General features: G+C 48.7%; 2 protein-coding genes across 4 annotated transcripts in view; one reads left to right on the forward strand and one right to left on the reverse strand.

Moving 5' to 3' along the window:
• Nucleotides 1-9,853, forward strand: part of Bag1 (BCL2-associated athanogene) — a gene marked incomplete in the record, with an annotated part of 10,883 nt that extends 1,030 nt beyond the window's left edge. Inside the window, 6 exon segments of one of the 2 annotated variants that reach the window (XM_013522952.1) lie at nt 1,195-1,323; nt 3,543-3,625; nt 5,323-5,436; nt 7,031-7,138; nt 8,325-8,387; nt 8,898-9,853. In XM_013522952.1, the coding sequence (XP_013378406.1) occupies nt 1,195-1,323; nt 3,543-3,625; nt 5,323-5,436; nt 7,031-7,138; nt 8,325-8,387; nt 8,898-8,987 (587 nt within the window). 2 annotated transcript variants of the gene reach the window in all.
• Nucleotides 9,854-10,932: 1,079 nt separating this feature from the next.
• Spink4 (serine peptidase inhibitor, Kazal type 4) overlaps nt 10,933-17,054 on the reverse strand; it is a 9,390-nt gene continuing 3,268 nt past the window's right edge. The window contains exons 2-4 of one of the 2 annotated variants that reach the window (XM_005401107.2): nt 15,655-15,695; nt 13,622-13,734; nt 10,933-12,168 (exon numbers count right to left, since the gene is read on the reverse strand). In XM_005401107.2, coding sequence (XP_005401164.1) covers nt 12,123-12,168; nt 13,622-13,734; nt 15,655-15,695 — 200 coding nt within the window. In that variant the 3' untranslated portion in view covers nt 10,933-12,122. Of the gene's footprint in view, nt 12,169-13,621; nt 14,906-15,654; nt 15,696-17,054 lie in introns of those variants that run through there. The other variant, XM_013522954.1, reaches the window with a different exon arrangement.

Below are 17,054 nucleotides of genomic sequence, written 5' to 3' on the forward strand. Positions count from 1 at the left end.
CTAGCGCCTGTGTCACACAGCTTTCCGCGTGACCGCTGTGTTTGTCTCTGGCCAGCTGTTGGATCCTCGACGTCGGAGCGTGCTGGCACATCGTGTCCCCGGTCGTGTGTGTTCGTGTGCTCGCGCGGTTATTGCATGTCTTCGTGTCAGGCTTGGGTCACGTTGTGTACAACTGCAGTGTGTGTGGACACATTCGTGTGCGATGAGTCTGAACGTGGTGGGCTGCGCGGGTGCCGCACATCCACTGTTGGAGGGGGCCGTGCGTCCAGTCATGCTCCCTGGTACTCTTGCAGTTGACACACAGCTGAACAAAGTTAGCACACTCTCCAGTGAGTCCCTGAGGCTTCTCCTGACCACACAGGAGGCGGGAGCGGCTTGGAATCTGGAAACCAGGATTCTAGCTCCTCCAGTTTTGAGTGACCTTGTGGATTTCTCCTCTCTAGGCCTGTGGTTCCTTCTCTGTAAATAGAGTTGGTGACTCCTGCCCCCACCAGCATCATGGAACTTGGTGTAATGCATGGACATAAGCCACTTACTTTGTATCCTTCTTGTTTTTTTTTTTTGTTGTTGTTGTTGTTGTTGTTTTGTATCCTTCTTGGAAAACAGCACTTGTGCTTCAAAAATATTCACTGCTGTTTGACTGTATTTTTCTTTACTGCTCACCGTTTGCGATGTACCTAGGTTTGTGTCAGATGGGAGTCTTGGAAGAAACAGTCTCTTGCACATTACAGCAAGGGAGACAAAACCAATACAATAAAGTATAGGCTAGCCAGGTCACAAGCAGATAGCTTGTGATGAAAAATGGCTTTGGAATCTTAGTCCACTAGTTGCCATAGGCAAGTGCTAACTGAATTGAACTTGCAGTTTGCTTGTCTGTGAAGTAAAGAATAATATGTAGTACCTACTTCATGGAGCTTCTCTGAGCATTAAATAAGGTAATGTATGAAATGAGTCTTGTAAAGTCTCATGCATAAGTGCTTAAAATACTAGCTATGGTTGAAGTTGTTCTTAAGATAGAGGGGAAAGAAATCTTGGAGCAGATCATGAGAGGAAAGCTAAGCAGACGGGGAAGGCATCTTGGAGTAACATAGTTGGTCCTTGAAGGCTGGGTAAAATAAATGTAATAAAGTGTCTCTCAGTACTGGTTTATGTGAAGGAGTTGTATTCATTAAATGCTTTTCTATTTCTGACCAGGCAGCGAAAAGCAGGACCTTCATGTTACTGCTCAGCAGGGCAGAACTGAACCAACTGTCCAAGACCTGGCCCAGGCTGTTGAAGAGGCCAGGGGGGTTCCACTGCCTTTTCAAAAGCTCATATTTAAGGGTAGGTATTTGTCTTCTAGCTTCGAGTTTCTTTGGCTAAAGGGAACATTTAAAACTACCTAACCCTACAGTAACTCAGTTTTCAAACTGGGACAGTGTTTATTCATTCATTTGTTCAACAAATAGGGAAGACCTGCTTTGTACTGGATTTTTCAAGCATTTGGACAGGTATCAGGTTTAAACTGGCATGATGGTAGAAGTCTCACCATTCTTTTTTTTTTTTTTGTGTGTGTGTGTGTGTGTGTGTGTGTGTATGTGTGTGTGTTTTGTTTTTCTTTCAGTACTGGGAATCGAACTCACGACCTTGCACGTGCCAGGCAGGTGCTGTGTCGCTGAGCTAAATCCCCAGCCCCGAAGTCTCATCAGTTTTGATAAAGCACATAGGCAGTCTTCCCTAGCTAGGTTAGATCCTCTATGTTCACATGGTGTGCACTACAACTTCTGCATAATTTGTACTGAAATTTTCTTAGTTGCTTAACATCTTTTTTTCTGTTAGGATAACATTCCATGAGGGAAGAATAATTTTATGTTTCCAGTGCTTGGTGTTGTGCAGACGCAGAGAAAATTTTGAATAAACATACCAGGGGCCTTGATGTAGCAGGTCCATTGGATGATGTTGATTTCCACTAGGACTCACCCCTTCCTTACCCGTCTGCCTTCCTTTTTCCATAGAAATCCATTATTCTGATAATCTGATAGGGGTAGGCTTACCTCACTGGGTACCAGTCATTATAAAGAATTTAATAATAGAGAATATTTTTATTTATATTGATAGTGCATCTCCTTGTTTTTTTTTTAAACATTTTCTGGGTGGGCCAACACTCAGGAGACTGAGGCAGGAGGATCACTGCAAGTTAGAGGGTAATCTGGGTTGTATAATGAGTTCAAGGCCATTCTGGAATACATAGTGAGACTGTATTTTCTGAATTACAAAGACAACAGAAATTCATGTTCTAGAGCCAGGCGTGGTGTCACACGCCTGTAATCCCAGCACTCAGGGAGGCTGAGGCAGGAGGATTGTTGTGAGTTCAAGACCTGCCGGGGCACAAAGTGAGCTCAAGGCCAGCCTGAACTGCATAGTGAGACCCTGTCTCAGAAAGCCAAAAAAAAAAAAAAAAAAAAAGAAAAAGAAAGAAATTCATATTCTAAAATAGAAGAAAACACAAAGAAGAAAATGTTCCCCTGGGTAAAGTCCCTTATAACGTTTTTTGTTTTTTGTTTTTTTTTTGCATTGGTAAGGTTTGAACCCAGGACCTTATGCATGCTTGGCAAGTACTCTACCAATGAGCTAAATCTCTAACCCCTACATTTGGTAGTATTTTTTTCTTTATAACATTGGGTCATCAACATTCATTGTGTGATTGAAGTATCCTGAAAAAATAAGTTTAATGCCTACAAAGTCTGCTGTACAAATGTATGATTAATCAGCCCCCAATTCCTGAGTATTTGGCTCTTCATAGTTTTTCACTATTACAAGATTGTACCAAGACAGGCATAGTGGTGCATACTGATGGAAGGATTGCAGGTTGGAGCCCAGTCTGGACAATTTAGCCACCTAGTGAAAGCCTGTCTGTTACAGTTTGTGTCTAGATGTCCCCCCAAAGTCTTACGAGGTCATGGGGCGGGCTTCTAGAGTTTGTGCACCTGCCGTGGGGTGGGGAGCCTGCATACAATATAAGGGAGGGAAAGAGGCTTTCTTTCTCCGTCCTCCTCTCTCCTCTCTTTCTGGCTTTTGTTGCTTTTGCTGTCTTCTGCCACCCTGAACTATTGCTCCTCTGCCATGTGCCACCCTGCCTTGGAGCCAGCTGAGAGTGGCCTGAACCTCCACAAACTGTGAGCTAAATAAACCTTTCCTTCCTTAATTTTGGGTGTTGCATATTTTGTTTCAGCAAGAGAAAAATAACTAAGACACTGTCTCAAAAAAAAATTTTAAAAAGGCGGGGGTGTAGCTTAGTATAAAGGCCCTGTGGTCCATCCTTGGTACTGCAAAAAGAAAAAAAAAGATTGTACTGTGTAATAGTTGCTGTGTAGGCACATGTCCTGTTATTTGTTTAGGATAAATATCAAGTGAAATTTTTGGGTCAAGACACTTTGTAAAAAGGTTATACCAATTCATCATCATCTTGTTAGTGAACACGTTTGTCTGTTTCCTGTATCTTTGCTGATATTTCCTTTGTTGTACAATTGTTATAGTTTGACATACTTTTCTTCTCTTTTCAGGAAAATCTCTGAAGGAAATGGAGATGCCATTGTCAGCACTTGGAATACAGAATGGTTGCCGAGTCATGTTAATTGGAGAAAAGGTAAACTACTTTTTCCACATGAATTCCACAGAATCAAATGACTAAGTCTTTTATACTTGTTTCTGTGTAGAAGGCCAAACTGGGGGCCCAGATTCTGCACTGGCAAAACACTTCTCTAAGAAAAATAGTCACTGATTGTGACTATTACCAATTTTGTTGTTCTGTTGTTTGTACCTTTCTGCTCTTGTTGATTTGGATAAGAATTAGAAGCCACTGTGCTGCCTCAGTGGCAGGTACTGTGAGCCAGGTGTGGAGGTGCACGCCTCTGGTCCCAGCACTCTGGAGGCTGAGGTAGCCTTAGCTTGTTGGATTTAGCTCAGTTTGATCACTCCTGGAGGACTGCGAGTTTGAGCCTCACCTGGGCAAACTAGCAATTTAGTGGACCTTATCTCAAAAAAAGTGGAAAAGGATTGGAGAGCCTGTCTCTCTTTAACCACCGCTGTTACTGGAATCTCCCCCGAGGAAAACTTTGACTAGAAAGGTTCAGACTAAACAACTGTGGTGGGAGAAGCTTCAGTTGGTGACAGGTGAAGGCAGCAGCTCCTAAGGCGATAGAAAGCATCGTGACCAAGTAGCACAGTAGAGCTGCTGAGCGTATGAAGTTCCCTTCCTTCGCTTGAGGTGGCTGAGTGGAGAGGGGCAGAGATTAGCAAAACAGAAGGAAATCTAATCCGGACCTGGAATCTCCAGGAGCCTGGGACTCAGGCTTTGGCCATGAAGAAGAAAACAACTGAGGACAGTATAACAAAGCAGGAAGTGTATGGCCCTGGTTACCAGTTGTTTAGGTGAGAGAAGGCCACATATTCTGAATTTCTTGCTGAAGGGCAGGGAGAATGGGGATGAACAGCAGCAGAAGCCATGGGTCGAGTCTGAAGAAGCTGTAAGACTTCCATTGCGTTTGTTCCAGCAAATACAGAGGCTGGTCTGAATTCCAGTCTGTTCTACACTGTTTGCGTGTGTGACTTTAGGTTACTATAGTAAACTTCAGCTTGATCATCTGTAAAACAACATGCCTTTAGAGTTGTGGTAAGGTTTAGGAAGAACATACAGGTAATATGCTTAGGATAGTGCTGGCACACGGTGAGTGTTCAGTGAACGTGTTCCTTAAATAGCGTTCATTAAACAGACCCTGGGAGGCCAAGCGGGAGGATCGCAAGATTGAGACCAGCCTGAGCAACTTAGCAAGACTTTGTCTTAAAATAAAAAAATTTTTAAAAGGGGAGGTGGTGGCAATATAGCTCAATGTGAAGGCCATGGGTTCAATCCCCCTTACTACTGAAAAAAAGTATTCATTGTCATTGTCATATTAAATAGGTGTGTTCAGTTGGAGGGCAGCATTTAGAAATTCCATTTAAAAGAATAGGTGAATCCTTCTGAACTCAGAGGTGTTCAGTGTAATCTGTTTGCCCTCCAGCCTCTGCACAGGCTGTTGGTGAGCCTGGAGCTAAAGCTGCATCTGGCCCTTCAGTGGGCTGGACTCTGAGCTCCAGCTGTCAGGCCCGCCGTAAGAGTGTTTACTGAACACTTTCCTCCCGTCCACACTGGAGTCTTCCTAGGTAGGAAACCTTAATATATAACCTTTGATTTATTTTCCAAGCAGAGTTACAACCTCTAGCTGAATGGGTTAGCCCAACTGTAGTCAGATTTTTTTTCCCATCAGAGGCTTCTGCTTTTGGTGATTATCAACTTCATTTTAGAGCAATCCAGAGGAAGAAGTTGAACTAAAGAAGTTGAAAAATTTGGAGAAGTCTGTGGAAAAGATAGCTGACCACCTGAAAGAGTTGAATAAAGAACTTACTGGAATCCAGCAGGTAGCATCCTTCATGAACTCTGACTTTCTACCTTCTATAACGATTTTGTGGATATAATGCGTGGGTATGAGGGTAGGCTCTGTAGTCAGACTCCCTAGGTTCAGATCCTGGTATCTGTCTCTCTGTCTCTGTCCCTGTTTTCCTCTCAGTGCTGGGGATCAAACCCAAGGCCTTGCCCATGCTAGGCAAGTTCTCTACCACTGATTACATCCCCAAGTCATGCCTTTTCTCTTATTGTTGACAAGTTTGTCTTTATTTCAAGTTTCTCACCAGTAAAAAGGAGCATTTACACGTTCCCACCAGTTTGAACCACCGGTGGTATAGGCACAACTGTTCCATCTGGCAGCTTATAACCCCTGATGGGACTAATCATTAGTACCAACACCATATTGGTACTGATACTAACACATGCCACCCAATGAGACAGTCATACGTGTGTCACCAGTGGATCAGAGCAGCCCGGCTGCCCAGTGTACAAATGATGGCCCTGTCATGTGTTAATGATGTTTCCCCCTCGGGATTGTTGTGAGAGTTAAAATTGTTTATTAGGGCTGGGGGAATAGCTCAGTGTACGGTGCTTGCCCCAAATGCTCAAGGCCCTGGTTTCAATCTCAGCACTGTTTAAAAAAAAAAAAAAAATACTTTTAAAGTGTTATTTTTTTAAAAAGGTGTTGCTGTCACTGTTGTGTCAGACCCCAGCCAGCATCGCATCTGCCAGGTTAGAATTATGTCGCGTCTGAAACAGAACAGGTGGCTTCTTGCAGTCCAGAGTGTTGTGCTGTGTTTGGCAAAGCAAAGAACATTCTGTTGATTCATAAAAGGTCCAGGTTGAGCTTGATTTTAGTGAGGTGTCTTAGGGGTGGGAGTCATCCTATTGAATTTCTCATATTACAGGTGGGTTACCAAAGCCCAGTAAAGATTAGGAATAGCTCAAGACCACTTTTCCCTCCCTCATTTTATGACATGACGGGTGTGTACTGTGTTTTCAGTATAATTATGCCTATATACAAATATTTTTGTTGTTTTTTTTTGGAGGCAGGGTCTCACCATGTAGTTCAGGCTGGCTTGAACTCACTTTGTACCCCAGGCTGGCCCCAAACTTGCTGTAATCCTCCTGCCTCAGCCTTCCAAGTGCTGAGATTACAGGCATGTACCACCACGCCAGCTATATGGAAATTTTAAATAAACATATTGGTACTAATACAGAAAATAAAAATTACTTGTAAGGCACAAACCAGTAAACTGCAGTCAGGATTCACACACAGGCCTGTCAGACCCTAAAACCTGTGCTTTTGTCTGCCTCCCGTGTGCAGGTGCACACCTGGGATGGGGACATCATCAGAGCCAGGCCTCTGGAAGTGTTTGAAGCCTCATGGTTTATGTCAGGTGTACACCTGCAGCCTCACAGAGTTGGTGGACGGGCTGAAGGCCAGCCTTTGTGCTTTTCCCAAGAGCTGAAGTCCTCGGTCTGAGATGCGGCCTGGTCCGTTATGGCAGTGGTAGACTCAGGGTGTGACCACTTCATCAGCGCCGTGGCGGGGAGTTTCCCATCAGCCTCAAGGAGCCCTTCTGGTAATGCCTTATTCCTCCATAGGGCTTTCTGGCCAAGGATTTGCAAGCTGAAGCCCTCTGCAAACTTGATAGGAGAGTAAAAGCCACCATTGAGCAGTTTATGAAGATCTTGGAGGAGATTGACGCAATGGTAAATACATATTCAGCTCAGAAGAATTAGTTTTCCATGGCGGTTCTCAGTCACTTTCACTCTTTCAGTAACACACTCATGTCCTGAGCAAACCCAACACTTGAGGATGTTGAACATCTACCAGACAGCATGCTTGGTCCTGGATGAATACACAGCAAAGGAGGCTAGCTCCTGATCTTTAGGCACTTACAGCTCACCAACAGGGGCTTTTGTCATATTAAAAAAAAAATATATATATATATATATATATAAAATGTTTGATCTTATTCAGGTATGTCTGTATGTGTATATATATGTATATAACTGAAGTCTGTAATTCTGAAGCCTGGGATCCAAGTGTTCCATCGTCTCATGGTCAAAGAAACAGCTTCATTTTCCCTGGCACTCAGATGACTAATGATTCCACTGAGCTCATTTCCTACAGAGAATTCTACCAGACCCAGGTCTTGTGAGGCTGTTGAATCAGCTGACCCCAGGTTCTCTTTTACAGATGACAGTAATGGTATCTCTAGCCCTATTCTTTATTCTGAAGAGTGAACTACTCTGGACTTGGGATTCCCTGGACAGTGGTGAGGGGTGGGTTATAAAAAAGAAGTGGAAGTACTTTCTCTGGCACATGATCTAGCCAGGGCATAGCATCCGTACATAGGAAACAGTGAAAGAACAAAGTGTATTACAGATCAGTTTTGGTGGTGGTGGGGAGAGTCTGTTGGTTTTTTTGGTTTTTGGAGACAGTCTCGCTATGTAATTCAGGCTGGCCTGAAACTCACTGTGTAACCCAGGCTGGCCCTGATCGGTGGTCTCCTGCCTCAGCCTCTCAAGTGCCGGGATTACAGGTGTGTGCCACCATGCCCGGTCAATCAGTTTTTCATGGCCCATTATGAACAAAGTTCCTCCTATGGGGACAAGAGCTGTGGAAAGTGCTGTGGAGGTTACAGACCTAGAGAAATGGGTCCTTTTTTCTTTTTCTTTTTTTTTTTTTTTTTTGGTATTAGGGATTGAACTTAGGGCCTTGCACTTGCCAGGCAGGCATTTGTGCTGCTGAGCTAAATCCCCGGCCTGAGGTACCGGTCCTAAAAATACACATTTCATTCACATCAGTAAGTTGTTTGGTATGTTGTGTTTCTGATATGTTTTATGTCATTGTCACTGAAGATTGTTCATATGGCAACTTTTTCTTCCATAGATCCTCCCAGAAAATTTCAAAGACAGTAGGCTAAAACGGAAGGGCTTGGTGAAAAAGGTTCAGGTGAGTGGTGTGGTCGTCCATGGTAAATTGTAATGCGCTGATTTGTTTGTGTATGGCTTTATCTGTTCGGAGTAGAGCAGGGTAGAAATGTGGTTATGGCATGGGACTTTTTGGTTATTGTTTCCTTATCAGCATGAACCCAGAGCATCAGAGAAGAGTCCGCTTCATGTCCCTATAGTTACATTTAAGTTTAAATTATTTAAGGAGGAAATCCAGTAGCGAGCAGAGAGTGCTAACGCCGTGCATGTTTGCGGGGCCCCTTTAGTTGTATGGTTGCGGAACTGTGGTTCTGAGGGCAGGCTCCCTGTGTCTGACCTTTTTGGGAGTTACTGGCCTAGAATGCGGTCAGAATCCCTAGGTCTACACTTCCTCTCCCTCCCTTGCCTTACCTTGGAGCCCAGGCTGGGTGCCCGTCCCTGCCCCATGCCCTGGCTCCAGAATGGCCAAGGGTAGGATGGGCAGTGGCTGGCTAGCTCTGGCAGCCCCTCACTGCCTGTGTCCGTCTTGTAGGCGTTCCTGGCTGAGTGTGATACCGTGGAGGAGAACATCTGCCAGGAGACCGCGCGGCTGCAGTCCACAAACTTGGCCCTTGCTGAGTGAGGTGCGGTGGGGAGAGGCTCTGCTGCCCTGAGGAGCCGCACACTGCTCGCCTTCTCTGCAGTGGGATCCGCCAGTTTCTCCAGAGCTGCCAGAGGCTGCCGGCCAAACGTCAGTTCTCCTACTCCTACACCCGTTCTCAATGAAAAAGCACTGTCTCTGCAACCTTAAGTAGAGCTGGTCTCTGTTTCCTTGTTCTGCCTCTGTGCGGCTGTGCTGTCCAGCACTACTTTTTCTGCAAAGGATCTCCCTGCCCACGTTTACCAGCTCTTTGGAGCTCCAGGTGCTTCCTGTGGGCTGGTTAGTGCTAGTGCTGGGTTTATAAGGCGCCCTGGTCTTTACACACATAAAGGCTCTCTTCACCTTGCAATAGTTATAAAACCAGAGTCATCAGGAAATTGCATCTCATCAGATGTTTGGCACGCAGGTAATTCACAGTTCCCTCGTGACCTCATTCTAGAACATCTGGAGAGATTATTGGTTTAAAGACCTTGTCCTCACCTCCCAATGACCCTGTCCAGCCGCAGGCCTTGAGATACCCAAGGCCATTCCTGGGATGGCACCTGTGGTTGGTGCGTGGACTTCATTGTCCCCAAGCAAATCTCCAGAAGTTTAGAGCCTAGTGTTGATTGAGTTTATTTGAAATCAAGCCGGAACCGTGGCTTGGACAGGGCAAGGAAGGGGAGCCAGAAGGAGTAAAATAGGTAGGGCATGAAGTTCCAGAAGCTTCTCAGGAGTGATACACGTTAACTTCAATGGCGTTTGTGTTAACTGTACTCTCTGACAGCTACATTTCCTTTGGAACTATTCCTGTTCTGTGGATTTCTACCATTGTATTAAACACCAGTTTGTGTGCCTGTCATCAAGCAGAAAAGTGTTTTTGTTTTGTTTTATGGGTTTTTTTGTTTTTTTGTTTTGAGATAGGGTCTCACTATATAGTACAGGCTGGCTTTGAACTCACTCTGTAGCCCAAGGTGGTCTCAAACTCATCAAGATCCTCCTGCCTCAGCCTCCCAAGCTGGAATTACAGGCATGTGCTGCCATGCCTAGCCATAGTGTTTTGGTTTTGATTGATGAGCTAGAAGGAAAAGATTTTTGTGCCTCTAGTCAGAGTTTATGTTAAAGCTGAGAGTGACTGTGTGTGGTGGAACCCCTCTTAAACTGGTCAACTGATGTCACCCCATTCTTTGCCGCAGTGCCCAGGACACTGGCTCCCTCCAGGCCACCTGAGGCCCACTTCTTCTGGCAGAAAGGAATTCACTGAAGTCCCAGGAGTTTAGGGTTGGGTTAGACCTCAGACCAGGAGATTGTAGAGAGACAAGTGGACGAGGCTCAGGGCGCAGCCGCCTCAACTTTAATAGTTCACTACTTGTCTCTTTTATGTATAACATCTGTGAGGCCTTCGGCTATAGCAATTTAGGGGGGTCTGCCACTGAACCGCATTCTTTTTCTTTTTTTTTTTTGAGACAGGATCTCACTGTGTAGTCCAGACTGGTGAACTGCATTCTAAGCCTTTTTACTTTTAATTTTGAGACAGGGTATCGGTAAGTTTCCAGGCTGCCCTCATATTTGTTCCTCTTACCTCAGCAGGTCAAGTAGCTGGGATTACAGGCTTATGCCCCATGCCTGGCTGGGCCTCATTTTATTAGAAGTTATTGTGGGCCACTGTTCTAAGCTTTCAGTTTGTGTGTGTGTGTGTGTGTCTCCAGTGGCAAGTGGTATGCTGTTTCCTCCTCTCTGTGGTCTAGAATATAGATGTGATGGCTGGAATTGGAATAGCTGTTTTGGATCTTGAGATAGTATTGTGAGGTTGGCAGAGTCACAGTATAGGAGCACAGGTCTATTTTCTTCTCTTTCTTTTTTTTTTTTTTTTTTTTGTCTTTCTGAGACAGGGTCTAGCTATGCAGCTCAGGCTGGCCTTGAGCTCACTTTGGAGCCCAGGCTGGTCTCGAACTCGCACCGGTCCTCCTGCCCCAGTCTCCCAAGTGCTGGGATTACAGGTGTGCGCCACCATGCCCAGCTTACACAGGTCTATTTTCTTTAGCCTCTCATAGCCAAACTTAACCCTGCATCACTCATATGCAGGTGGGAAGCAAGTTCATCAACAGTGGTAATAGGGACTATAGAGGACCTAGTTTCTGTCACCTGCGAACCCATCAGCAACAGTTCTTCTGGTGTTTCCATTTTAGTGGTTCAGGGAATGCTGGCTCCTTCCTTCCTTGCCCTGCTTTCCTCTTTGATGTGTGTTTTCACATAGCTTTTCCTACTTGTTCTGCCCCTCGGGCAGAAATCCGAGTTGTGTGAAATTGCTCCCATCTGGCCAGGCCTCTACACATTCACCATTGTTAAGGGCTCCTCCTATGGGCTTTGGCATGTACCTGTAAACTTGGGTCTCCCTGGGATTCTGGATGCTGTGGGCTGTTGTGTGAGTGCGTGTGTGCTGTGTGTGCCTGGAGTTGTGTCTGATGTCAACCAGCCAGTAGATGCCAACTTAAAGAGCAGAGTAGTTTTGGAAGTCCTGTGCCAGGAGTCCCTAGACATGGGACACTGAGAGATGCAGGGCTTTCCAGGTGACAGTCCGGGTGGCAAGGGGCGGGGGACTCAGAGGGCTTGGGGCTGCTTGTGGTTTTGAATATTAAAGACCTAGTTCAATACTACGCTAAGTAGTTTACTTGTACTGTGTACACAGCCTGTGTACCGTGCCCGTGTTAAGTTGCTGTGTTCAGCTGTCTGCATACTCCAAGTGCCCGCACAGCCTGGCAGAAAGCCGTGGAGGGCGTGGGTGAGGCAGAGCCGTACACCTGAAGGGCGTTGTCTCATTCAGACCCTTGTCCTCAGTGCAGGCCGGGGCAGGCAGGAGCGCTGAGAAGTGTGAGAGGCTGACCTCTCCGTTAGGCAGAAGATACCGACACCTCTGAGGGGACACAGGACAGGGCTGAGGAGCACCAGAGGGGTGGAGAGGAGCCGCACCTCAGATTCAGAGCAGGGCAGGCAGTGCGAGGTCTGCAGCCACCTCCTGAGTTCCCAAGACAGTGGTCCACATTGCTGATTGGGCTGATCTTTTATTTGACATCACATCTTCCCACCCACTGCTGTTCTTCAGCGTAAAGCTTCACAGCTCAAGGCATTCCTTTGGGGTCAGCATGTGCCATCCTTTATGATCTGGATGTCTTTTTTGGTTTTTCTAGAATCACAGGAAACTAGGATGAGGCACGTGTGGGAGCTGTCATGGACACTGAACCCCGCCCATGGACTAATGGGGTAGCTCGGAGGGCACGTGTGCCACAGCGGGCCGGTTGTGTCATTGAGAGCTCTAAAAGGTTCGCCATCACCGTCCCAGGCGTCCATGGGTACATCCTTTATAACCTTGCCCCTTCCATAGCCTCCCTCTGGGAGATTTCAGCCACCACTGCATGCTGACGGCTGCTGTGAGTCTCTAGCCCGGCCTGTCCCTGCCTGTCGCACATCTGCGCTGGGATGTACCAGAGGCCCCTCTGTGCACAAGCATCGCCCCCAGAGCTGCTGCTCTTGTCTCCATAGCCCCCATCCCATCAGCCGCCCATAAATTAGAAACACGCCTCCCCCGCTGCCCTGCCCCTCCAGCACACACCGAGCCTGTCATTTCTACCCACCGGGTCGCCTAGCCATGTGTCTTTACTTATCATGATCTTTTTAAAAGCCAGGACAGTGACGTCCCTCTTATCTTTCCGCATACAAGCTACATCTGTTCTCTTCCATGATCTCATTTAGCTTTAGACTGAGGGTTTATTGGTGGAGAAACTGAGATCAAGCAGATGATCTGAGGAACTGAGGTCACGCTCTGGCCCTCACCTCACTGGGCTGACGCACTGCCTCCGCCTCCTTCTCCCTTAAACTACACTGGCCTGTCCAGGCTTCCTGCACTCTCCTTTGTCCTAATGTTCTTTCCCTCCCAGGCCTCTCCATGTACCTTTTTTCTACTTGAAGTTATCTTCCCTTTTTTTTCCACTAGTTTCTGCCTATCCCTCCTGAGGGCTGTGCGCAGGTGTTACCGCCCTCCAGGCAGTCTTCCCTGGCTGGCCTCTTCCCTGCTCCCGCGGCACCCTGCGTCCCACCTGAGCCTTGCGCATTCTGTGCTGTAAATAGCTGCCATCAGCCTGGCTTCCCCCTTCGACCCGCTGTGCTGCGGGCCAGTAATACTGTCTTATCTGACCGTGCTCTACTGTAGCCTCCGTGGCTTGCACAGAGTAGGTACTCAGTTAATTCTTGGCTTGAGGAATGAAAGAACAAATGAGGTTCCTAGCGGAACAAGGAAAAGAACCCAGGGTTTGCCAGGTGTGGCACATACCAGTAACGCCCCCACTTGGGAAGCTGAGGCAGGAGGATTGAGCTCCAGGCCAGCTGGGCTACGTAGTGAATTTAAGGACAGCCTGGACTACATAGCAAGACCCTGTCTCAAACAAACGGGTTTCTATGCCCACCAAAGTGTGCTGCTGCTTTCTGCTTAGAACCTTACACCTTCCTTGAGTTAGGCAGGCTCATTCTGTTAGAGGTTACGGTTGAAAGACTTCTCAGGCCAAGTGTGGGCGAAGGAAGAGGCCAGTCCAGTCTTGCTGCTTTCAGATTTGTGTGCCCCGGAGCGAGGCGGGGGCACTTACATGCGGGCCGAGCAGAGTTGGCATTCATTGTTGTACGTGAGCCCGTCGGTGCCGCAGATGAGGTTAGGTGTCTGGGGACAGTTTGGAGGCTCTGCCATGTTCTCGCAGATGGGCTGAGGGACAGAGAGAGGAGGGAGGGGACTCCGGTTTAGGAGCAGTGGGGAGGGCCCTGGGGGCCCTTCTTGTAGCCTGAGAGGCAAGGGGGACGCCGATTGAGGAAGGCTCATTTGAATCCAGTGAACCTGAAAGCAGTCACCCAGGACCCCAGAGTGTGTTTGCATCTGTGTGTACGTGACCATATATGTGTGCCTTTGGCTGGGTGTGCATATAAGTGTGCACCTGTGTCTGCTGAGCCCAGGTGTGTGAGCATCCAGACGTGTGCGTGTGTGTATGTGTGTGGAGTGAGTTCGTGCCCGCAAGCTCCTGGGGACTGGCTCACACACTCTCAGAGAGTCTAGCTAGAACTTCCTCCGCTGGTCCACCGGGGGACCCCAGGAGACAGAGCCGCTCTCATGCCCAGAGGCCTCTCTCGCCAGGGACTCCTGGACTCGCCCCGGCCTGCGTGCGTGATCAGGCGCATGGCGGGAAGGCGGAACAGTCAGGGAAGCCTGGAAAAATGAGGCGGGGAACTTAATTGAGGCTTAGTCTCAAAGGGTTTCAGGCCACGCCTGAGACTCCGAAATTAGTCAAGGCAGGTTGGGGCGAGGGTCGGGGGAGGTGAGGGAGGCCTTGTGCTGCAGCAGTTAAGGCCTGGGCTCCACAGGTTCTGCACGACGGGCCACGTACACCTGGACGAGCTCTTTCCCCTCTCTGAACATCAGTTTCCTCATTAAAAATCATAAACAGTAATGTGCCCTTCACATGGGACTGATGAAAACCGTGTACAGGAAGTCCCTAGCTAGTGAGCGCTCGAGTCCTGAACTCACAGATGCAGTGGACCTCGCGGTGCCATAGTTACTGACGGGGCGGGGGTCATCAGCTCAGGTAGGAGATGGAGAGCAGGCTGGAATTCCATTCGCACCTGAGCTGAAGACACAGGGGTTCTGATGGATTCCGTCCTGTCTGCCCCCTAGAAGAAACGACCCAGTGATGTCTGAGTCGTCGCTCTTCTTCCTCGTCAGATGACGCCCCCCCTTCCCCGCTCCAGTCCTGCAGTTCCCCATGTGCCAGCTGTTGACCACACCGAACCTATTTTAAGGTAACTGTAAAAGTGCAAGTAGTTTAGTTACAATTGTGCTGTACTGTACCATCATTTTACAGTAACTATAAAAGTAAAAATAGTTCACAGCATTTGTGTGTTTGGTTTTTTTCACGCTTTACACTGTATATTTGTGTCAAAGATGTACAAGACTCCCTTGGTCGGACTTACGAATGCCTCTGACTTCCTGTAGGGAAAGTACTGTGTTTGGCTTGTTAGCTGGCACCAGGGGAATGGAACCAGGCTCTGACGAGCTGGTGGGGAATGTGCTGAGGCTGTGCTTGGCAAGGGGCCCGTGAGCTTCTCAGTCACCTACTGAAGCGGTGGGTTGAGAGTCCCAAGGACGCCAGTGCCACTGCCCTAGAATCACGAGATACCAGACCCAGCCGAGGTGGAGTCAGGGTTCAGGGGCGCCTTGTGTCTGCCTTCTCAGCGTGAGGGGAGGAATGGTAGGTGTGTTTGGGGAGGCTGGCACTGCACAGGGTCATTCTGCACGCAAGGGCGCCTCTCCTGCCTGGATCCCGTGGCCTGTGTACTCTGCCTGGAGCCGGGAAAGTACTGTGCCCTGCCACGCCTAGAGGGGCGCTCACGGAGAGGGGCTCGGGGACCAGGCTGGGGCAGATCACAGGCCTCTGAAGTCAGGCTCGGGTGGTGACGAGGGCCGGGCCCCCACACTGCGGGAGGTCGTCCGGGGGACTTGGGGGCTCAGAAGGCCACTCACTAGTTCGGGGCTATTGAAGACACCGAGCGACAGTGTGGAGAAGAATGATACTGGTCTCCTAGCGTGGGGGAGAGGACTCCTGTGCAGGGGCGGGAGAGGGAGCAGCTGCCTTACCATCCTGGAGGAGATGAGCTTTCCTGACGGCACTGTCACTGCTGAAAGACAGAAAAGCAAGAAGGAGGCGATGTTAGCTGGGCGTGGTGGTGCACACCTGTGATCCTAGCTACTCGGGAGCTAGGCAGGAGGACTGCAAGCTCCAGGCAGGAGCTGAGGATGTAGCTCAGCTCCCCCGGGTTCAGTCCCTAACATACAAAACAAAAGCCGTGCTGGCCTCGGGCGTCCCCACTCTGGGATCTTCACTGTTCCTCCTTCTCTGGAGACCTGGCCCAGCCACTGCTCAGGCTGGAAGGATGGCTGGTCCGCAGACAGCGGTGCTCCCAGGAAGTTGGAATGAGTTTATGTGACCTGGGATTGCATAAATAAACACAGAAAGTCTGGAAGTAGAGAGGTGACTGTTCTTCACTAGGTCCCATTGGAATTTGTGTCCCATGTAGTAATGACAGTGACAGTGACAATGACCGTTCAGTTACTAGCCCGCTGCAGCACTGACACACTCCTTTCCCCAGCTGCTAGGGTGTCGGTGACTCACGGAAAGTCCCTTCCTGGGAATTACCCTGGGAGGACGTGCTGCCTCACGCAAACGTGCATCCCCTCCGCAGAGACAGCTCACAGCCGGTGACGTGTTGCTGCGAGGACAAAGGTCCCATCCCCTGTCTCTGGAGCAGCGCTGAAGGGCCACCCAGATCCCGACCTCCCTGAGGGGTCATGTGACCCCTCTGTTGCACTCTCAACTTCCTGTTCCCTCATTGGTGTCACTCCCCTGTAAGGGGCCTGCGGGTCCCACTTCCCGGGGCACTTGAATGACAGGAGAGAGGCGGAGGCACACCCCCAGGACCCCAGCACTGGGGGGCCAGGAAGGAGGATCACACATTCAGGCCCATCCAGGGCAACTTACTGTCTTTCGCAAGACCCTGTCTCCAAATAAAAGATAAAAGCAGGACTGGGGATGTGGTTCAATGGGAAGTCCCTGGGTTGAAAAGACAAAGACAGACCAAAACAAAAGAGTGAGACAGTCTGTTGAGACAGACGCAGGATTTGCACATGGGCCTCGCTCCAGAGCCTGGCTCTGTCTGCACACGCAGTTGTGCCCGTGAGGGTCCGGCCGACCAGCCCGTAGGATATGAGCAGCCTGGTGTGACATGAAGTGTGCCGGGCAGGCACGGGAACTGGACCGTTTCCAGGGGCACAGGGGGGAGGAAGCGTGGCTGTGTACGGTGAGAAGGGGGAGGCACTTCCTCGGGTCTCTGAAGCTCTGTCCTGGGCTGGGAAGGAGCAGAGCTTGTGCCGCTTGGGCAGCATGAACACTGCCAGCAGAGCCTGTCCACTGCCAGGGTGTGTGGGCTTGGCTCCCTACAGAGAAGAATTTCTTTTTTCTTTCTTTTTTTTTTTTTTTT

Source organism: Chinchilla lanigera, unplaced genomic scaffold (assembly GCF_000276665.1).
Source record: "Chinchilla lanigera isolate Chin_1 unplaced genomic scaffold, ChiLan1.0 scaffold00071, whole genome shotgun sequence".
In the NCBI taxonomy this organism is placed as follows: Eukaryota; Metazoa; Chordata; class Mammalia; order Rodentia; family Chinchillidae; genus Chinchilla; species Chinchilla lanigera.